At 38.5% G+C, this 23,688-nt stretch overlaps 1 protein-coding gene across 8 annotated transcripts in view; it reads left to right on the forward strand.

The window, feature by feature from the left end:
- Positions 1 to 23,688, forward strand: part of UBR3 (ubiquitin protein ligase E3 component n-recognin 3) — a 254,046-nt gene that overhangs the window by 25,705 nt on the left and 204,653 nt on the right. For 7 of the 8 annotated variants that reach the window (XR_010341473.1, XM_064373357.1, XM_064373358.1 and 4 more), the window contains exons 2-5: positions 17,105 to 17,244; positions 21,042 to 21,200; positions 22,218 to 22,361; positions 23,250 to 23,299. Coding sequence is in view for 7 of the 8 variants with exons in the window: in XM_064373357.1 (XP_064229427.1) it covers positions 17,105 to 17,244; positions 21,042 to 21,200; positions 22,218 to 22,361; positions 23,250 to 23,299 (493 nt within the window). In the remaining variant the exon portion in view is untranslated. The remainder of the gene's footprint in view (positions 1 to 17,104; positions 17,245 to 21,041; positions 21,201 to 22,217; positions 22,362 to 23,249; positions 23,300 to 23,688) is intronic. The other variant, XM_064373361.1, reaches the window with a different exon arrangement.

Raw genomic sequence — 23,688 nt, forward strand, 5'->3', positions numbered from 1 at the left:
GAGGCCAGAGAATTGCTTAAACCAGGACCTGGGAGGTGGAAGTTGCAGTCAGCCAAGATCACATCACTGCACTCCAGCCTGGGCTACAGTGTGAGACTCCGTCTCAGAAAGAAAGAGAGAGAGAGAGAAAGAGAAAAGAGGGAGGGAGGAAGGGAGGGAGAGAGAGAGAAAGAGATAGAAATCCAGTTTGATGGTCTTTGTCTTTTAATGGGTATGCTTAGACTATTCATACTTGTTTTAGGTCTTGATAGGATATGGTTTTATTAACATCCACCATCTTGCTAATTTTCTTTTCCTTTTTTTTTTTTTTGAGACAAGGTCTCGCTCTGTTGCACAGGCTACAGTGCAGTGACATAATCTCTTCTCACTGCAGCCTTGACCTCCTGAGTTCAAGTAATTATCCCACCTCAGCCTCCTGAGTAGCTAGGACTGCAGGCGTGTGCCACCATGTCTGGCTAATTTTTTTGTTTTTTGCATACTCGGGGTTTTACCATGTTGCCCAGGTTGGTCTCACACTTTTTTTTTTTTTTTTGAGACGGAGTTTCACTCTTGTTACCCAGGCTGGAGTGCAATGGCGCGATCTCGGCTCACTGCAACCTCTGCCTCCTGGGTTCAGGCAATTCTCCTGCCTCAGCCTCCTGAGTAGCTGCGATTACAGGCACGAGCCACCGTGCCCAGCTAATTTTTTTGTATTTTTAGTAGAGACGGGGTTTCACCATGTTGACCAGGATGGTCTCGATCTCTTGACCTCGTGATCCACCCGCCTTGACCTCCCAAAGTGCTGGGATTACAGGCGTGAGCCACCATGCCCGGCCACTGGTCTCACACTTCTGAGCTCAATCAAGCGATGCTCCTGCCTCAGCCTCCCAAAGTGTTGGTATTACAGGTGTGAGTCACCGTACCCAGTTACTAATTTTCTATTTTGTGTTACTTTTTACAAACTCTTTCCTACCCAATAGTCTTTGAGGTAGATATTATTGTCCTCATTTTATGGTGAAGTTAAAGATAATAGAGAATCTTACTCAATGAGTAGAAAGTTAAGTGACAGAGCTGGGGCTCATGTCTTCTGAATTGGAGTGTGTGCTGAATAAATATTGGTTTGAAATGTGAACCACTCTCTTGCTTACTGCTGAACCATTTACATGAAGACATCTTTTGAGAGGTATTCATATTGCCTGTAACTTTGTCCTCCATGGTTATTTTTTCCTGGTAATTATTTATGATTAGAAGGCAATGTGGTTTAATCTTTCTGGCATTTAGAGTACCTATTTGTAGATGAGCACATAGAATTTTAATGCTAGAGCATAATTTGGAGGTCATTTACTAGCAACTCTTCATTTTATAGTTGAAATGTACCTAAAGACCTTTGAAACAATGACTCAGATTTCTGTTTTAGACACTCTCTTTACAATCTAAGAGCACTGACCTCATTTGATTAATAGATGAATAGAATAGTGGATTAATTTGATCAATAAGATTAGGTAGGCTTTTGTTTTTTTCTTTTTTTATGGCTCTACATCCTTTTGGATCCTTTCGGAACATGGGGTTGGCAAACTATTGCCCAAGTGTTGGCAGCTTATTTTGGTAAGTAAACTTTTATTGGAACATACCACACTAATTTATTTGCTTATTGCCTGTGGCGGCTTTCACTCTATAAAAACAGAATTGAGTAATTAGAACAGACCCCATGGCCCTCAAAGTAGAAAATACTATCTGGCCCTTTAAGAACAAATTGAGACCAGGTGTGGTGGCTCACGCTTGTAATCAGCACTTTGGGAGGCCAAGGTGGGTGGATCACTTGAGGTCAGGGGTTCAGGACCAATCTGGCCAACATGGTGAAACCACATCTCTACTAAAAATTAAAAAAAAAAAAAATTAGCTGGGCATGGTGGCAGGTGCCTGTAATCCCAATTACTCAGGAGACTGAGGCAGGAGGAACCTGGGGGGCAGAGGTTGCAGTGAACTTAGATTTTACCACTTCATTCTAGCCTGGATGAAGGAGTGAGACTCCATCTCAAACAAAACAAAACAAAACAAAACAGGCAATCAACAAAACAAACAGAAACCTCTAAGACATCCATAAGTTTTTATGGATATAGAAATTTATGTTTTTTCTCAACCAAATAAGATTATTAGCAAAGATGTGTATGAATAATGACTAAATTAAATAATTAACTTGAGATCTCATCCAAACCAAAACAATGAACGAATGTAAATTTTTAAATAGCTGTGTTTTGGCTTTACTTACCATATGATAGCCTAAATATAACCAACACATAACTATTTGAATTCCAGTTTGAAATCTGAGAGGGAATAGTTACTTACGAATGCTTGAGAAAATGGTGCTGTCTTTAGCTGCAATGAGAAACCCAGGTTGGGAATAGGTGAATAGGGTTCATGGAGAAGAGCTGGGCAGGAGGCAGACAATTATTTAGAACTTTGAATTTTGTCTAGTAATGACTGGTTTATCTTTTACCAGTTTATGATAAGCTATGAGCAGGGTCTTTTTGTCAGGCAATTACAAAGATGTATGGGTTCTTTCTTAAAATGTACATACAGTTTTTCTTCTTCTTTTTTCTTTTTTTGAGGCGGAGTCTTTTTTTTTTTTTTTTTTTGAGACGGAGTTTCGCTCTTGTTACCCAGGCTGGAGTACAATGGCGTGATCTCGGCTCATTGCAACCTCCGCCTCCTGGGGTCAGGCAATTCTCCTGCCTCAGCCTCCTGAGTAGCTGGGATTACAGGCACGCGCCACCATGCCCAGCTAATTTTTTGTATTTTTAGTAGAGACGGGGTTTCAGCATGTTGACCGGGATGGTCTCGATCTCTTGACCTCGTGATCCACCTGCTTCGGCCTCCCGAAGTGCTGGGATTACAGGCGTGAGCCACTGCACCTGGCTGAGGCGGAGTCTTACTTTGTTGCTCAGGCTAGAATGCAGTGATGCTATTTTGGCTCACTGTAACCTCTGCCTCTCAAGTTCAAGCAATTCTCCTGCCTCAGCCTCCCAAGTCACTGGGACTATAGATCCCCACCATCACACCTGGCTAATTTTTGTATTTTTAGTGGAGATGGGGTTTTGCTATGTTGGCCAGGCTGGTCTCGAACTCCTGACCTCAGGTGATCCACCCACCTCGGCCTCCCAGAGTGCTGGGATAACAGGCATGAGTCACCGTGCCCGGCCCATACTTTTTTAAATAAAGGAACTTAGTTTATTAAAAAATCTGCATGTATTTGTGTGTGTTGTTTATATGTGTAATGTGTGTAAAAGTGAATGAGGGAGAGAAGAAAGGAAAAGAGAAAGCTGTTTAAAAATGCTTGGGACTTCTTGGACAAACCAAACACCTCATGTTCTCACTTGTAAGTGGGAGTTGAACAATGAGAGCACATGGACACAGGGAGGGGAACATCACACACTGAGACCTGTCAGGGGATGCGGGGCAAGGGTAGGGAGAGCATTAAGATAAATACCTAATGCGTTTGGGGCTTGAAACCTAGATGACATGTTGATGGGTGTAGCAAACCACCATGGCATGTGTATACCTGTGTAACAAACCTGCACATTCTGCCCGTGTATCCCAGAACTTAAAGTATATATATAAAAAAGTTTACAAATGTTATATGTTATAATTAATAATATAAAAAATTCTAGTCAAAAATATACATTAGCAAATAGTTTTTTAATGGCAATAGGAAAAAACCCAATAAGGTAGATGTTCTTCTTTGTCTCTGAAATTGTTAATGTGTTACCATAGTTTTGGAAGTTATATTTCTCATCATGGACTCAGTTTCCTATCTTGTAATTAGGTACTCTAAAAGAAAGAGGTTTAGGTTTTTGTAAACTGGAACTTTAACACTGGTAATTAGAGTTAACTCTATTTTCGTCATTGATAAAGTGGGAAGTGATGCCTTATAGGGTTTATTTAGAGTAATATTGATAGGAGTTTTAACTCAGATTAAGAGTTTCCGTATTGATAAATCTTAGGGTTTTTTTTGGTATTATAAACTTATATACTCAGGAGAGAGTTTATAAAATGTATGTGTACAGTTTAAAGAATTTCATTATAATGGACATTCATGTACCACTATCTGCCTTATGAAATACAACATAAAATATTGATAAGTATTTTATATTACCTTATTTCTAATCTGAAATGAATTCAAGCTAATATAGTTATAAAATTTCAGGGTAAAGAATTTTTCTGGGTATTTTTTAAGACTAAAAAAAGCAATAGAGAATATTTAAGGGATTATGTGTTGAGATTAGGAAAAGGTTAAAAAATGTTCATCCTTAATGCTGGTATTAAAATACTATAATAATAGATTCTTAAACCCAGATAATTTCTTGCTTTCATGAAAACATTATCATTTAATGTTTTAGGACCATGCAGCCTGGATTTTTTGAATCAGTTCTGATTTTGATATTTTAATTGTTTCTTAAAACCATTGAAAATTATGGGAATTATAGAATTTTTGTTATTTTGGCTAGACTCTATCTTCCTCCAGGTTGACTCATCTGGAAATAATGTGAAAATTCTTTCTTGGACTTTGAGAAAATGTCTCCATGGGTATGATGAAAAAGATGAAAAATTAAGAGATCCTGTTCTAAATCACCGTTTAATTATTGGGTCAAATGGATGTACATTTATACTTTTGATATATTTTTGCCAAATTGTTCTCATGTATAGTATGCTAATTTGTACTCCTTCTGTCAGTATGAAAGTACCCATTACTTAACTACCTAGCCAGCATAGTATGTCATCAAACTTTTGGTCTTTATGATAGGTAGAAAAAAAGTGTTTCAGTCTACTTTTATTTCTTTTTTGGCCTGTGTGTTATTTAGTGGTATGTTATTTATTTAATTTCTAAATTCGGGGAATTTTTAAAGCTATCATGTTAGTGATTTCCAGTGTAATTCCATTGTGTTTTTTTTTGTTTTGTTTTGTTTTGTGTTTGAGACAGAGTCTTTCCCTGTCACCCAGACTGGAGTGCAGTGGTGCGATCAGAGGCTCACTGCAACCTCTGCCTTCCAGGTTCAAGCAATTCTCCTGCCTCAGCCTCCTGAATAGCTGGGATTACAGGCACACGCCACCATGCCTGGCTAATTTTTGTATATTTTTCAGTAGAGATGGGGTTTCACCATGTTGGCCAGGCTGGTTTCGAACTCATGAGCACAGTGTGATCTGCCTGCCTTGGCCTCCCAAAGTACTGGGAATACAGGTGTGAGCCACTGCACCTGGCTGTTTTTTTTTTTTTTTTTTCTTTTTGAGATGGAGTCTTGTTCTGTCACCCAGACTAGAGTGCAGTGGCACGGTCTCTGCTCACTGCGATCACTGCCTCCTGGGTTCAAGTGATTCTTGTGCCTCAGCCTCCTGAGTAACTGGAACTACAGGCACATGTCACCACACCCAGCTAATTTTTGTATTTTTAGTAGAGACGGTGCTTCACTATGTTGGCTAGACTGGTCTCAAACTGCTGACCCCTCAGATGATTCACCTGCTTCAGCCTTCCAAAGTGCTGGGATTACAGGTGTGAGCCGTTGCACCCGGCCCCATTGTGTTCTGCGGTCTTACTTTGAGTAATGTCAGTTTTCTTAAATGTAATTTTTTTTTTTTCAAGATGGAGTTTCACCCCTGTTGCCCAGGCTGTAGTGAAGTGGCGTGATCTTAGCTCACTGCAACTTCTACCTCCCAGGTTCAAGCGGTTCTTCTGCCTCAGCTTCTGGAGTAGCTGGGATTACAGGCGCCTGCCACTTTGCCTGGCTAATTGTTTCTTTGTGTTTTTAGTAGAGATGGGGTTTCACTCTGTTGGCCAAGCTGATCTCAAACTCCTGACCTCAGATGATCCACCTGCCTTGGCCTCCCGAGGTGCTGGGATTACAGGCGTGACCCACCGTGCCTGGCCAATTTTTTTTTTTTTTTTTTGAGACAAGGTTTCATTGTTTCCCAGGCTGGAGTGCTGCAGCACCACTGTCACAGCTCACTGCAGCCTCAACCCCCCCGGGCTAAAGTGATCCTCCGACTTCAGCCCCTGGAGTAGCTGGGACCACAGGTGTGTGCCACCATTCCTGCTTAATTTTTTAAGTTACATTTACTGAGACATATTTTATCAACAGTATGATGAGTGTCCAGCTTTTGTAGGGTGTAGTGTTATATTATTGTCAATTAGGTCTAGTTGGTTGATAGTGTTTTTAAGAGTTATCTATTGTTGTGTAACAAATCACTCCAAAATTTAGCAGCTGGCAGGGTGTGGTGGCTCATGCCTGCAATCCCAGCACTGTGGGAGGCCAAGGCGGGTGGATCACGAGGTTGGTAGTTCGAGATCAGCCTGGCCAACATGGTGAAACCTCGTCTCCATGAAAAAAAAAAAAAAATTCCAGACGTGGTGATGGGCGCCTGTAATCCCAGCTACTTGGGAGGCTGAGGCAGGAGAATCGCTTGAAACTGGGAGTCGGAGGTTGCAGTGGGCTGAGGTCTCGTGGCTGCCCTCCAACCTGGGTGACAGAGCGAGGCTTTGTCTCAAAAACAAAACCAACCAAACAAAAACTTAGCGGCTTAAAACAACAGGCATGGCCGGGCGCGGTGGCTCAAGCCTGTAATCCCAGCACTTTGGGAGGCCGAGGCGGGTGGATCACGAGGTCAAGAGATCGAGACCATCCTGGTCAACATGGTGAAACCCCGTCTCTACTAATACAAAAAATTAGCTGGGCACGGTGGCGCGTGCCTGTAATCCCAGCTACTCAGGAGGCTGAGGCAGGAGAATTGCCTGAACCCAGGAGGCGGAGGTTGCGGTGAGCCGAGATCGCGCCATTGCACTCCAGCCTGGGTATCAAGAGCGAAACTCCGCCTCAAAAAAAAAAAACAACAAAACAAAACAAACAAACAAAAAAAAAAACAAAAAACAAAAAACAACAACAGGCATTTGTTATCTTATAGTTTCTATGGGCCAGAAATTTGAAAGTGGCTTAGCTGGGTGGTTCTGGCATAGCATCTCTAATGAGGTTGTAATAAAAATCTAATTTGGGACTGTAATCTTCTGAAGGTTTGGTTGGGACTAGAGGATCCATTCTAAGATGGGTTACTCACATGGCTGTTGAAAAGAGGGTCATTTTCTAACCATGTGGGCTTGTCATAGGGCTGCTCGAAAAAACTTCCTTTAATATTTCTTGTCACCAGGTATGATGGCAATGAACGGTCCCAGCTTTTGTTTGAAAAGCTTTTTTTTTTTTTTTTAAAGAGACTGGGTGGGACTGGGTACAGTGGTTCACACTGTAATTCCAGTGCTTCAGGAGGCTGAGGTGGGCAGATCACAAGGTCAGGAGTTCTAGACCAGCCTGGCCTACATGGTGAAACCTCATCTCTACTAAAAATGCAAAAAGTTAGCTGGGTGTGGTGGCGCACGCCTGTAACCCCAGCTACTTGGGAGACTGAGGCAGGAAAATCGCTTGAACCCAGGAGGTGGAGGTTGCAATGAGCTGAGATGCCACCATTGCACTCCAGCCTGGGTGACAGAGCAATACTCCATTTCGAGGAAAAAAAAAAAAAGGAGACTGAGTGTTGCTTTGTTTTCTAGGCTGTCTTGACTTCCCAAGTAGCTGGGACTGTAGGTATGTGCCACCATGCTGGCTTGAAGAGTTTATTTATCCTCAGTTTTGAAGGGTATTTTCTGTGTGTTGAGAATTTTAGATTGTCAGTGTTATCTCTTTATTACTTTTTATTTAGTTTTTTATTTATTTTAAACTTATTTATTTTTGAGACAGAGTCTCTGTCTGTTGCCTAGGCTAGACTGCAATGGTGTGATCTTGGCTCACTGCAGCTTTCGCCTTAGAGCTTCAAGTGATTCTCCTGCCTCAGCCTCCCGAGAAGCTTGAATTGTAGGTACCCTCCACCATGTCTGGCTAATTTTTGTATTTTTAGTAGAGATGGAGTTTCACCATGTTGGCCAGGCTGGTCTCAAACTCCTGATCTCAAGTGATCCACCCGCCTTGGCCTTTTTTTGCTGGGATTATAGGTATGTGGCACTGTGCCCAGCCCCATTTAGTACTTTAAATGTCTCTCCATTTTGTTCTCGCTTGCATAATTTCTTATAAAAAGTCTTCTGTTATTTGCGTCTGTTCTTTTGTATATAATGAATAAGTTTCTTCTGGTTACTTTGATGATTTTCTCCTAATCACTGTTTTCAGCTATTTAGTTATGGCTCTTAAAAAAAATAGTTATTCTGTTTGGGGTTTGAGAGTATTTTGGATCTGCAATTTTAGTTTTTAATGAATTTGGAATAATTTCAGCCACTAATTCTTTAGATATTTGTTTTGTCTCCCCTCTTTCCCTTTTTTGGGATTCCAGTATAATTCAAGACCACCTTGTTATTATCCCACAGCTCACTGAGGTTCTATTCGCTTTTCTAGTCTGTGTTTTATTTTGGATACTTTTTATTGCTGTGTAATTAAATTCATTGATCTGTTTTTTTCTAGTGTTATTCTACTGTTAATTCTACCTGGTGTATTCCTCACTGCTGATATTTTATTTGTTTATTTTTTTTGAGATGGAGTTTTTCTCTTGTTGCCCAGGCTGGAGTGCAGTGGTGTGACCTTGGCTCACTGCAACTTCTGCCTCCCCGGTTTAAGTGATTCTCCTGCCTTCAGCCTGCTGAGTAGCTGGGACTAGAGGCACGTGCCACCACGCCTGGTTAATTTTTATATATTTTTTTTTAGTAGAGATGGGATTTCACAATGTTGGTCAAGATATTCTTGATCTCCTGACCTTGTAATCCGTCTGCCTTGGCCTCCCAAAGTGCTGGTATTACAGGCATGAGCCACCGTAACCTGGCCTTACTTTTTAATTTCTATGAGTTTGATACAGTTCTACTTTATATCTTCTGTTTCCATCATTATGCTTTCATTTCTGTCCTCTCTCTTCTTGAACATAAGGAAAATGGATCTGTTAGTCTCATTATCTCCATCACTTTTAGGTCTATGTCTTTAGTTAAATTTTTCTGCTGCTTATGGGTCCTATCTTTCTGTTTTTGTTTTTTGTTTTTGCATGTCTAGAAAACATTGACTGTATGCCAGAATGTCTGAACTTTATGTTATTGATTGTTGATTAAGTTGCATTCCTTAGTTAGTGTTGGATTTTGTTCTGGAGTGCAGATAAGTTACTTGGACTCAGGGCTTATCTTTGAGCTATATTAGAGTGGGTTCAGAGCAACTTTTAGTCTTGAGTGAATTTATCTGCACTGGTAATGCAGTGCCCTTCAGAAGATTCTACATGATTTCCATGTATTTTGAGGTTTCGCCGTTCTGGCTGTTGGGAACACGAACTGTTCCCAGCTCTGTTTCATTCTTGGTTATTCTTTTGCCCATTCCTTTGTTGCTGTTTTTTTCCCTAGCCTTGGGTGTTTCCACTTATGAAAGCCAAAATTCCACTCAGCCTAAGACTTGGGGGGCCTATTTGCATGTCTCCAGAGTTCTCTTTCAGTCCTTCAAATTCTGCCTTAGCATTGCTAAGTTCTGTCTCTGTTTTCTCAACTCACTGACGCCACTGGGCTCTCTTGGGTTTCCCTTCCCTTTGCTACAGTCTGGAAAGTGCCTCTAAGCAGTAGGTATAGGTCTTGGGCTCACCTTTTTGTTTCCCTTCTCTTAAGGGTCATAGTCTTGCACTGCCTATTATCTAATGTCCGAAAACCATTGTTCCATATATTGCTCCATATATTGTTCCATATATTCCATATATATTCCCAACCCTCCATCCTCCCCAATTTTCTAATTGTTTAAGATGAGGGAGTAAATTTGGTTCTTGTTACTCCATCTTGACAAGTTTTTCCTCAATGTGAGTTTTTTTGTTTGTTTTTTTTTTTCCCCTCAGCATAGTTTTTTTTTTTAGTTTTCTTTTTTTTCTGATAGAGTCTCACTCTGTTGCCCAGGCTGGAGTGCAGTGGCGTGATCTCGGCTCACTGCAACCTCTGCCTCCTTGGTTCAAGTGATTGTCCTGCCTGAGCCTCCCGAGTAGCTGGGTTTACAGGCATGCACCACCAAGCCTGGCTAATTTTGCATTTTTAGTAGAGATGGGGTTTCTCCATGTTGGTCAAGCTGGTCTTGAACTCCCAACTTCAGGTGATCCACCCGCCTTGACCTCCCAGAGTGCTGGGATTACGGGCCTGAGCCACCGTGTCTGGCTATGAATCATTTTTTCATGTACCATTACCATGTTGTTTTGTTTCTGCTTCAAGCTTTCAATGTATATTACTATTCTTTTTTTTTGAGACAGAGTCTTGTGTCGCCAGGCCTCAGGCTGGAGTACAGTGGCGCAATCTCGGCTCACTGCAACCTCCGCATCCTGGGTTCAAGCAATTCTCCTGCCTCAGCTTCTTGAGTATCTGGGACTACAGACGCAAGCCACCACGCCCAGCTACTTTTTATATTTTAGTAGAGACGGGGTTTCACTGTGTTGGCCAGGATGGTCTCGATCTCTTGACCTTGTGATCTGCCCGCTGACCTCCCAAAGTGCTGGGATTACAGGCGTGAGCCACTGCGCCCAGCTTCAATGTATATTTACTGTCTTAATAGTTTAATAGATTTACAATATCTCTTTTTACTTTCAAGTTTTGTGATCTTACGTGCACACTGTAATTTAATATTTAGTTTTCATAAATATTTTACTTTTGTTTTTCTGGTACTTTGGGGCCCACTAAATAATATTTAAACCTGTGTAGATGGAATTTAAAGTTTTTTCTTTTAGTTCTTACCATTTATCTAACAGTTTTAGACATGAGATGGAGCTGTACTTTAGTCCTCCCTATTAGAGATGTAGAAATGTGTATCTAGAAAAATGGCTCAGGAATATGTGTAGGTGAATTTGGAAATGATTTCTGATCTCCCTTTCTCTGCTTTGTAGTTCACTTAATTGTATTTATCATCATTGTCTATCTCTGTCCTATAGAATGTTAGCTTCCAAAAGGCTAGAATCAATACTTCTGATGATTTCAACTTTAAAATAAGTTTTCATCTCTGATAAAGCTTACTTTTATGACTTTTGTTTTTCAGAATTTTCTTAGCTATTCTTGCTTATTTTTCCATATGAACTTTAGAATCAGCTTGTTTATTATTGTTATTTTCACTGGGTCATATTAAATATATAGATTAGTTTAGATATCATATATGTTTATGGTATGCCTTTTATGTCATTTTGGCCTGTATCCTAAATATCTTTTGATAATTTTGTTAAAGTTTAGTTAGGTATGTCGTTTAATTTTTCTGAGATTTCCCCATCTGTCAGATGAAGGGCATAGATTATATCATCAGGGCTTTTAACCTGGAGGGGTATGACTGTCCAGGAATCTCCGTGAATGATCTAGAATTATATGCAAAATAATGTGTATGTGTGTAATTTGTTGCATAATAATGTATGATGTTGTAGTAAGTGGAGAATGGGATGTTCTTGCCAAAAACTTACTTGTAGGGGAGCTTATTATCTCAGATACCTTTCAAATTCTTGAAAAATGTGGTTTAGTTATTTGAGTTGGCCTCTCCTTGCCCTCCTTCTCCCCACCAAGTATCAGTAACTTGCAAATAGACCACCAGAAACCCCCTCCCCTTTTGATTTCTCTCTCCTCTCCATCTCCCACAGTCCAGGAAGTTTGCTTTTAGTCATTTAAATTTGATTTCAGAGGAATCATAAGGAGAGTTTCTGGGGTAATGTTCTGTTTCTTGATCTTGAATTGGCGTTTACATGAGTATGTTCATTTAGTGATACTACATTGAGTTGCATACTTACCTTTTAGGTAATTTTTTATCAGTTGTGCTTTAATGAAAAATTTAAAAACGATGATGTCAGACAAAATTTAGAGAGGTCATTTTGTTTACTATTTTTGTAGTTCTATTTACCATAACATCCTTCCCCAGTAAGGACTATTTAATCTTCTTAATCTTGCAAATCTGTTGGGTTCCTTGCAGAAGGTTATCTGTGACCTCTGAACTGCTAATGTGAATGTATTACATCCTGCCTCATTTTTAATTGGGAGCTATACCAGTTGCTTAGAAAGCCCTTCTCTTGTTCGTTTAGGGAGAGATTGTTAATACATGTTTATATGCAGTTTCATTTGTCAGGTCTTTCACTGATTTGACTGGTGTCTTTTGGTTAGCTCACTTGACTTACTGGTTCTTCCTATAGCCTTAGTCATTGATGATGAAGTGACATGAATTTCAGGATCAAATTAGGTGTTATAAATGGAGTAAATTTCTTGTTGGTTGAATCAGTACGATCTAAACAAACAAAGTAAAAATAGCAAATTTTCTCCCTCAACTTCCCCAGAGCTTTGCATGCCCAGCCTAGCTCCTTCATGTCAGTTTGGTCTGTTGCCTAAGTATCACCTCTTCAGAAAGGCCTTTCCTGACAAACCCAATCTAAAGGAGCCAAATGGATGCTTTTTACATGTGGTGCTGTCAAATATTTTTTTTCTTTTTTTGAGACAGGATCCCACTCTGTTATCCAGACTGAAGGGCAGTGGGATGATCTTGCTATATTGCCCAGGCTGGTCATGAATTCCTGGGCTCAAGCGCCATATCTGGCTAATTTTGTAGATATGGGGTTTTGTAGTGTTGCCCAGGCTAGAAATAATTTCATAGAGTTTATTACTATCAGATATTTCCATATTTTGTTTCTTTCTCCCTCAGAAAGTCAGCTCCCTAAGGACAAGGCCTCTGTAGTCCCAGGGCCTAGATGTGAGGCATGTCGTAGCTCTTAAAAAAAAAAAATTTTTTTTTGAACAACTGGGATTATTAAATAGTCCCAGATTATTATTTATTTGGATGCCTTTAAAATAATTTTGTTGGCTGGGCCCGGTGGCTTTTGCCTGTAATCCCTGCACTTTGGGAGGCCAAGGCAGGCAGATCACTTGAGGTCAGGAGTTCAAGATCAGCCTGGCCAACATGGCAAAACTCCATCTCTAATAAAAATACAAAAACAATTAGCCAGGCGTCATGGCACACACCTGTAATCCTAGCTACTACAGAGGCTGAGGCAGGAGAATTGCTTGAACCTGGGAGGTGGAGGTTGCAGTGAGCTGAGATTGTGCCACTGCACTCTAGCCTGGGTGAAGAGCAAGACTTCATCTCAAAAAAAAAAACAAAACTCTGTTTAGTTAAGTCTTTGTTTCAGCAAGTCTTTTTCTAAGACTTGATGAAATAATATTAATTAAAAAAAAGATTTTTTTAAGGATCTTGCTATATTGCCCAGGCTGGTCATGAATTCCTGGGCTCAGGAAATCTTCCTGCCTCACACTGAGTATTATCAAGTCTTTATTGAGCATCTGCCGTGTTAAATGGTCAGTCCCCACAGTATGCTCAGCCTGAATTACAAAAACCAGTTTTGTTCGACAGTCTTACAGTATGCTACATCCATATTGGACAGGTCCGCTGTATTCAAACTAGTTCCCAGAGTCTTATTTTTTTTTACTTTTTTAACCATTAAGTTTTTAATCTCCAGTCTTCTGATACACTTCTGTAACCTCAGTCTTGAAATTATTTAGACCATTCTTGCTGTTCCTTTGACTTATTTCCCTGCTTGAATCTTCACTCCTTGAAGCTACTTGATACTTTGTTCAAATTGTTCTTTTCACCTGGTAGCTCTTTGGAATTGGTTTCTTTCCTGCACAAAATGTCCAAGAGAGCTTTCTAATCCTTAACTTTCTGCTTTCCAGCTGTTGGCAATAAGAGCTCATAGTCACAAAGAAAACGAGCACTCAAATAAAGGATTTCTCAGCAAGGCAAATTTACTTCTGCAGAAGGGTGCTGCTTGATCTTCTGGTCACTGCGAGAGCACACTGAATAAAGGAGGGAAGGGATTTTTATCCCTAAAGCAGTCAGTCCCTGCTTCTGTGTCTGGTCCCCATTGGCTGGGGTCCGACTGCACAATCTAAGCTGATCCTGATTGGCTACTTCAAATGGAGCAGGGATAGGGGTTATAGCTTCGGGAAGAGCAGTTTCAGAACTAAGGGTGCCAAATAAGGAACAGATATAGGTTATATAGTTTACAGATTGGGAATAGATGGAAGGTTGTTAACTAGGGGCAAGGAGGCAAGGAAGTTAGGCTTTGAAAATAGAGGACAAATAGAACTTTTGAAGAGGAACTCACTGTTTCCAGCACAGCTCTCAATTCTTTTATTGAATCCTTCAATGTTTTTCTGTTCTTCTTTGCTGGCATTCCTTTCTTCCACTTTCTCTCCTTCACGTTCATACTTACAGGCTTCTTAAGTTATCTTAGATCACAACTAATTCTCTAATCTGTCACACAGGCCAGGTTCTCCTTTATAAAAGCTTTTATGGGCTAGGCACAGGGGCTCATGCCTGTAATTTCAGCACTTTGGGAGGCCAAGGCCAATGGATCACCTGAGGTAAGGAGTTCAAGACCAGCCTGGCCAACGTGGCGCAACCCCATCTCTACTAAAAATACAAAAAATTAGATGGGTGTGGTGGGGTGTGCCTGTAGTCCCAGCTACTTTGGAGGCTGAGGCAGGAAAATCACTTGAACCTGGGAGGCAGAGGTTGCAGTGAGCTGAGATCATACCACTGTACTCCTCCAGTCTGGGCAACCGAGTGAGACTGTCTCAAAAAAAAAAAAAAAAAAAGCTTTTATGGAAATATAGCTTTTAAAAGTGTACTTGATTTTATTTAGATATTGAGATATTGTGTGTCCCAGCTGGAAGAAGTTGTTTTTTTGTTTTTTGTTTGTTTTTGGAGTTGGAGTCTTGCTCTGTTATTCAGGCTGGAGTGCAGTGGTGAGATCTCAGCTCTCTGCAACCTCTGCCTCCTGGGTTCAAGTGATTCTTTCACCTCAGCCTCCTGAATAGCTGGGATTACAGGTGTATACTTTTGTGTTTTTAGTAGAAACAGGGTTTTACTATGTTGGCCAGACTGGTCTTGAACTCCTGATCTCAAGTAACTCGCCCACTGTGGCCTCCCAGAGTGCTGGGATTACAGGTGTGAGTGACTGCACCTGGCTTGGAAGAAGTTCTTAAATTCATTTTTTTCTTTTAAATCAAGGTCTGAGCCTTAAGGTGTAATGCTTCCTAACTTTTATCATAATAATGGCAGATGTGAAAAATGGTATTTGGATGGGATACAGAGGCAAGTGAAAAGGTTGCTCAGGCTCTGCCTGTGTGTCTGCCTTGAGGACCAAGGAAAATCCATCCCTCTGCACTGTGATCTGCTGACCTAACAATTAAAAGCCCTACCTTAAGGGTAGATACACTTCAGCAGAGTGTGAACATGCTAACTTTTATTTTGTATTTGTGTATACTTTTTCTTAAGAGTTATAACTTTCATTAGATTCTCAAAAGGGTCCTTGAGGCAAACAAAGGATACTAATGATGTTTTAAATTGTGGAACCAAACCAAATGTATGGTATAACTTATTTTTTGCTTTTGGTTTAAATTTTTCCTTTTGATTATAAAGTTATACATATGTCAGTTACATAAAATTCAAACATTATAGGTAAAAATTTTTTTTTTTTTTTTTTGAGACGGAGTTTCGCTCTTGTTACCCAGGCTGGAGTGCAATGGTGCAATCTCGGCTCACCGCAACCTCCGCCTCCTGGGTTCAGGCAATTCTCCTGCCTCAGCCTCCTGAGTAGCTGGGACTACAGGCACGCGCTACCGTGCCCAGCTAATTTTTGTATTTTTTAGTAGAGACGGGGTTTCACCTTGTTGACCAGGATGTTCTCGATCTCTTGACCTCGTGATCCACCCACCTCAGCTTCACAAAGTGCTAGGATTACAGGCGTGAGCCACTGCACTTGGCTGAAACTGTCTTTTAAAAAAATATAAAATTGACTTTTCCATTTAAGAATGTAGTTTTTCTCTATTCAGCTCTTTTGTATTTTACAGCTTAAATAGATTCTCTTCCCTTCTTCTTATTTCTAGGCATTTTACATGTTTAATGTGGTAATTATGTGTTTGGTCACAGAATAACTTACTTGTGATTATTTGGATGTTGACTATAGAATAGTTTTCTTCAGGGTGGGGCACAGTGGCTCATGCCTGTAATCCCAGCACTTTGGGAGGTCAAGGCTGGAGGATCACTTGAGGCCAGGAGTTCAACATCAGCCTTGGCAATATAGCAAGACCCTGTCTCTACAAAAAGTAAAAATAAAAAAACCAGGCATAGTGGCACGTGCCTGAGGCTGAGGTGGGAGGATTGTTTGAGCCCAGAACTTCCAGGATGCATGTGGGTGACAAACAAAGCAAGACCCTGTCTCTAAGGAAGAAGAAAAAAAAAGAATACTTCACTTCATTTTTGCTCAAGTATGCCAGTCATACTTGAAAATGAATATAGGCTGGGTGCAGTGGCTCATGCCTGTAATCCCAGCACTTTGTGGGGCTGAGGCAGGTAGATCACCTCAGGTCAGGAGTTTGAGACCAGCCTGGCCAGCCAACATTGTGAAACCCCATCTCTACTAAAAATTAAAAAATTAGTTGGCATAGTGGTGCACTCAGCTACTCGGGAGGCTGAGGGAGGGAGAATTGATTGAACTTGGGAGGCAAAGGTTGCAGTGAACTGAGATCCTGCCACTGCACTCCAGCCTGGGTGACAGACCAAGACTCCTTCTCAAAAAAAAAAAAAAAGAAAGAAAAAGTGAATATAAACAAGATTAGAAGGAATGAATACACTTAAGTGTATACACTTTTAAAATAAACTTCAAGTTCTTATGTCACTTACCTGTTCATTAATGCAATAAGTTAGAAATTGTGAGGAAAAATATAAATTCTTTGGAAGTAATCAATAATGTTCTTAATGGTTTAAAAGAGTGGAAGTTATAAAGAGGTACCTGAAAGTAATAAATGTCAGCTAACAAATGTGCCCTCTAATGAGATTTTTCTTTTTGTATTCTATTTGGAATTTTGCTATTAATTTTATGGTCTTTGCTTGGGAAAAATCTACCTGAGTGCCTTTTTAAATATAAATACTGATTAAAATTATATTCTTTTAACTTGGTAACTTAAAAATCATAAAGGAGGATTATATTGGCCTGTATTTTGTTTATGAGTATTGTAAACAGAAATAATATGTTTTTCGGTGATTAGACATTACTGTTAATTTTTTTCTTTTTCATATTACAGGTTTTGCAAAAGGCATCAAATTAAATCAAGTTCAAATATTCCCTGTGTCCCTAAAGACTTACTGATGATGTCTGAATTTGTTCTTCCAAGATTTATTTTTTGTCTTATTCAGTACTTAAGAGAAGGCTATAATGAACCAGGTATGTTTTAATCTACTTCTTGTTAGTACTCTTTTTAAATTCTAAATTTACAAAGTTTTAGCATTAATAATGAGGTGAATTTTTTCAGATATCTTTTTTTGCTTGACATTTAGAAAGAGGTGACTATAAAATACAGACTGAATAGAAACACGCTAAAAATAAATTATATAACCTTATAGATATATTGTAGTAGACGTAGTTTGGTGCTTTCTGCTTCTGGGGTCATAAACATTTTTGGTCAAACTCATTTGATTTTGCAGATGAGGAAATAACCATTTTGTGGGGTTAAAGTGACTTTATTTGCAATATTAGGATAAAGCAGAATTGAGAGCTCCTGGAAATGTTTGGATTTAACTTAGATTTTAGAAGATAAAATGCTTTATCAACTTTTTTTTAAGGGGTCTGTATTATATTTTTATTCTCCATATATATTATATAGTAACTTATGATAGGGTCAAATTGCTCACTTTCAGATTACTGGTAGAATATATGTGTGTGTAATCATCATGTTAGTATTTAAAAGAGAATTAAATTACAGATGTTCTTCTTACCTTTTAAGATTTAATCACAATCTTGATTAATATACTTCATTTAGTTAAATATTTGGATTTACCTATCAAAGTTCTCAGTCTGACATTGTGAATTACAGATATTCATTAGTAGTGTGAATCAAATTTATTAACTTTTTGTTATGTCTTTTATCTTTCTAATGATACCTGCATTTCTATTCTATAAGAGACTACATTTTGCATTAATTTTAGAGGTTTAAAATTATTTAGTACTATAAATAACTTTATATTCATTTTGAAACTGGCACACATTTTCATCTTCTGTCGCTATCCTTAAAGTGTAGAGGAATGTTATATGATGTCCTTATTTCTTAAACTGTCTTATCTTTATTGTGAGGAAACCATTATACTTCCTTATTTGTACATTTTAAGCAAAAACATACAATCCTTTGTTAAGTACTTCTACTTAACAGAGTATATATCTTAAAATATGGAAAAATAAGCTGGGCATGGTGGTTCATACCTGTAATCCCAGCACTTTGAGGGGCTGTAGCAGGAGGATTGCTTGAAGCCAGGAGTTTAAGACCAGCTGGGCAACATAGAGATCCTGTCTTTACAAACATTTTTATACTTGATCTTGGCCAAAAGCCCAAGAAGTGATTACAAACACTTTTAAAAGATAGCTGGGTGTGGTGGTAGCATGTGTCTGTAGTCCTAGCTACTGGGGAGGCTGAGATAGGAGGATTTCTTGAGCTCAGAAGTTCAAGGCTGCTGTGAGCTATGATTACGTCACTGCACTCCAGTCTGGGTGACAGAATGAGACCTTGTGTCAAAAAAAAAAAAAAAAAAGGAGAATATATAGAGAAAAATATTATTTTGATTTGGTTCCAGATTACTGTCTCTTTGAAATTAAGGAACCAGTTACTAGCTGGGTTATTGAAATTGCCTTCTGCATTATTTCTTACACACTAGTTAGCAGACCTTTTTGGGAATTTATGTTTTATATTACAGGCGTTCTATTTTAGAAACAGAAATTATTTATTATGAGAACCGTAAAGCTTATCATTAGTTTAATCAAAGAATACTTCACACTAAAGTGTATTTTATGTGTGTGTGTGTGTGTGTGTGCGTGCGTGTGTATATTTGAGATGGAGTTATGCTCTTGTTGCCCAGGCTGGAGTGCAGTGGCGCAATCTCAGCTCACTGCAACCTCCGCCTCCTGAGTTCAGGTGATTCTTCTGCTTCAGCCTCCTGAGTCGTTGGAATTACAGGCATCCACCACCACTCCTGGCTAATTTTTGGTATTTTTAGTAGAGATGGGATTTCACCATGTTGGCCAGGCTGATCTCAAACTCCTGATCTCAGTTGATCCACCCACCTCGGCCTCCCAGAGTGCTGGGATTACAGGCGTGAACCACAGTGCCTGGCCTGTATATTTTTGTTGATATTGTGGTTAACATTACCGTTATAAAAGGTAGACAACATAAATACATAGCTTTATAATTATGTCATGATCTGAAAACATGAAGAAAAGAATAGAAACAGTTTTTATATAAAGATGAACTGCATGAATGTAGGTTCATGAAAGTTTCTTCCTTGTATTATTACTTCTGTTCAGCATTAATTGCTGTCTGTGCAAAAAAAAAAAATTCTGCATTTTTGTATAGAGATTACTGTTTAAAATTAAAGGACTTACAATAACCTAATCCAAGGCAATGAAAGCTCTAAGATCTTGTGGTTTCCCAATTTCTTTCAATTCTGTTTCTCATTCACCCTATAATCCTTAAATCTGTGTTAGAGCTTGTGTCAGAGCCCTCAAAAACCAAGAGCAAACATTAATTAAACATCTACTATGTTACTATGTAAGTCACTGAAGAGAATATTAAGTTGAATAATAAATAGCATTAGCTTTACACTGAGAAAGTAGGGTTTGAGATTCTGAATAAATGTTGAATGAAATGGACATCTGCTTTCTTGGACACACAGGTTCTCCATCACCTCTTTTATAGGTGTGGTTTTGTTCGTTTGTTTGTTTTTGTTTTAAAAGCAATTATGGTTAAGCTATAAATCTCTTTATTCATTTCTTTCCTTTTAGACCTTGGCTTCTGTAAAACATCTCTATTCTTTTCATCTTTAATACTCTTTTGTAGTTGTTGTCCAAGCTGCTTTTCTTTCTCTCCAGCTCTATTTGCCTGTTTTTATTTTAAGTTTTTAGTTTTTAATAATAATATTCATGTTTATGAAAAGTTATCTTTTAGTTGCTTTGCCCTTCAGCTAACATGAATCTGTATTTTTGGAATATTATAGGGGATGGGTTATTTATTTTTATTTTTATTTATTTTTTGAGATGGAGTCTCACTCTGGAGTCACTAGGCTGGAGTGCAGTGGGGCGATCTCTGCTCATTGCAACCTCTGCCTCCTGGGTTCAAGTGATTCTCCTGCCTCAGCCTCCCAAGTAGCTGGGACTACAGGCATGCACCACCATGCCTGGCTAATTTTTCTATTTTTAATAGAGATGGGGTTTCACCATGTTGGCCAGGATGGTCTTGAACTCCTGACCTTGTGATCCACCTGCCTCGGCCTCCCAAAGTGCTGGGATTATCCACTGCGCCTAGCGGGTTATTTGTTATACAGGTTAAAATTTGACATAATTTTGTCCTAATATTCTTATTACTACTCTGAATATATTTGAATTCTGTCTCGTTTTATTCTAGGATGTGATCTAAACTTTTTCTTAAATATTATCTTTTTCTGAAACGATCTTATGGTAACAGTTATATATGTGGAAGTATAGGGCCCACAGATCAAATGCTACTTTTTGTTTGTTTGTTCGTTTTGTTTTGAGACAGGGTATCACTCTGTCACCCAGGCTGGAGTACAGTGGCATAATCTCGGTTCACTGCAACCTTCACCTCCAGGCTTAAGCCATTCCCCCGCCTCAGACTCCTGAGTAGTTGGGACTACAGGTGCACACCACCACATCTGGCTAATTTTTTGTATTCAAATGCTTCTTATACAAATTAAGTACTTCATACCTTAGGAGGTCATTTCTGTTTTTCCATCTTTTTTCCATCTTTTTTCCAAAGGACTGAATTCCTGAGCAAGTCTACCCGTGCTTGGGTAGGTGCTGGGTAGATACCAATTTTCTAAACAGAGTTCTTGTATTGACTTTTTTGATTATAAAATACTATATGCCACTGTAATTTTGAAAGAATAAATACTGTTATTTTTAGTAAGATATTTTAAAGAAAATCATCCTTATTTGATTTTTTCCTTTTTTTCTTTTAGCAGCTGATGGACCATCAGAAAAGGACCTTAACAAAGTCCTTCAGCTTTTGGAACCTCAAATTTCCTTTTTAGAAGACCTAACTAAAATGGGAGGAGCCATGCGGTCTGTTCTTACTCAGGTTTTGACAAACCAGCAAAATTACAAAGATCTGACTTCTGGTAAGTAAAATGTTAGAAGAAGTTTATAGTTCACATATATTATTATAATAATAAGAAATTGAGTATTTCAGAACTTAAAAAAGATAAATTGTAGATTTTTCATAGAATGCTAAAGCTGGAAGTTATTAACAGAACTTCTTGTTTTATGGATGAGGAAACTGACCCCTAGAAAAATGAAATGACGTATTTAAACCTCACAATTAATTTATGTTGAAGTTGGTACTAGAACCCAGGTCTCCTAACTTTTGATGTGACATAATTAATTATGCTCTACCTCTCTTTAAACACTCGATCTTAGCCAGAAGGCTGAGAAGTGATCCCCTTTCTTTAAACAGTAACAACTATCATGTCTATATTTTCACTTTTGATATTCTAGGTTTTTGGGTTGTATGGCCTAAGATTTTCTAATAATACACAGTTTAAGTTATAAAACTTAGAATTGTTGAATGGTATATTGTATAATACATTCATAAGCCTTTCCCAAGCACTCTGCTTTGGATAACTGCATGGCTGGTATCATGAGAGCACAGACTGTCAAGCCAAATGGTGAATTCTACTACATAATTATCATCTACCATATTAACTCTCTGCCTGTCTTTTGTGTAATTTTCAGGTTCCTTGAAAGCTAAGATCATGTCTTATTAATCTTTGTGTCCCACATTCCCTTGGATATTTTAGATGCTCACCTACTTTGTAGATTTCATTATTTGGTATAAACATGCTGTACATTCTGGTGATAAACATAAGCACCAAAATGTTATCTGAAGCTATCTTACATTATTCATTCTAGGGTTCCCCCTCCATTAGAATATTTACTTATTTTATGCACCTGTGCAACAACCTTGCATGTTTTTCACATGTACACCAAAACCTAAAATGCAATAAAAAAACAAACAAACAAAAAACAAACAAACAAAAAAAGAATATTTACCTATTTATAGATATTAGTTAATGAAAAGACCACACTGAGATTTTGAATGGAATATTTTTTTCTGATTTGAAGTTTGTTTTAATTAGGTCTTGGGGAAAATGCTTGTGCAAAGAAAAGTCATGAGAAGTACCTTGTAGCTTTGAAGAGCTCTGGACTTACATATCCTGAGGATAAGCTTGTATATGGTGTGCAGGAGCCATCTGCTGGTACTAGTTCTCTGGCAGTTCAAGGTTTGTCTAAATATTAAATTTGAACAGTAGTAACTTTTCTGTATTTAAACCAAAAAAATCCTCTCAAACTTTACTCATTATTGGAAAAATTTATTTTGAGCTAAAACAGTATTATTCTTTGTAAGAAAAGTAGTAATTGTAGTAAAAATTCAGAGCCAAAAAAGAAGAGATTGGCCAAAGAAGAGATACATTTTTCTTAAATGGAATTTGATTAGCTTATTAAGGTTTTGTTTCTAGCTCATGAAAAATGTACAGTTGTTATTCAAGAGTAGCCCATAACTTTACTACCTCAGTATTTTAGTAAACTGTGGTTTAAAAAGAAAGAGACCCTTCTGAAACACCATTTGTAATTACTGTATTAAATTTGAGTTTTCACTGGAGATTTCCTGTTGAAGTATCAACCTGTTAGGTCCAAACTTACTTAAGATAAATGTTGGAGGCTGAGCCCAGTGGCTCACGCCTGTAAGCCCAGCAATTTGGGAGGCCAAGGTAGGCGGACTACCTGAGACTGGAAGTTTGAGCCCATCCTGGCCAACATGGTGAAACCCTGTCTTTACTAAAATACAAAAATTAGCTGGGCATGGTGGCAGGCACCTGTAAGCCCAGCTACTTGGGAGGCTGAGGCAGGAGAATCACTTGAACCCTAGAGGTGGAGGTGGCAGTGAGCTAAGATTGTGCACTACACTGCAGCCTTGGCAACACAGCAAGATTTCATCTAAAAAAAAAAAAAAGGTAAGAGTGGGACTTCGCCAAAAAGATAAGCATTAGAATGAGGTGTCCTAAGGTAACGAAATTTAGCTTTTTGATATTTGTATTTCTCAGAATAAATTGAAAGTAAAGCAATATGTAGCAACTATGAAGGACAACTATTTTTCTTCTCCTCCAAAGGTTTTGTAGGCGCAACAGGAACTTTGGGACAAGTAGATTCTTCAGATGAGGTGAGACTTAAAGTTCAAAACTTTTTAAAAAGTATAATTTTATAAGTTTTAGAACTATATAGATTTGTAGGTATTATGTAGTTTAAGTTCTTCATTGTGTAGACAAGGACACTGAAACCCAGAATGGCTTCTGGGAAGCCTAGATCACACGATTACTTAGTGACAGAACAAGGTCTATATTTTTGAAAATTCTGCTAAATTAAGAATAATTTATTAAAATACTATGAAATGTAACTGTTTTTCTAATCTCATAATAAAGTTACAGTTTACATGTCAAGGGTTTTTTTTTTTTTAATCTATGTACTGGGAAAAAGACCACTAATTTAATATTTCAATTTTTGTAGTGTTTATGAATAATAAATCTTATATTTCTATATTTTATTAGTACA

The sequence above is a fragment of the Aotus nancymaae genome, unplaced genomic scaffold (genome assembly GCF_030222135.1).
Source record: "Aotus nancymaae isolate 86718 unplaced genomic scaffold, 86718_ANA_hifiasm-v0.15.2.pri h1tg000008l, whole genome shotgun sequence".
NCBI lineage: Eukaryota > Metazoa > Chordata > Mammalia > Primates > Aotidae > Aotus > Aotus nancymaae.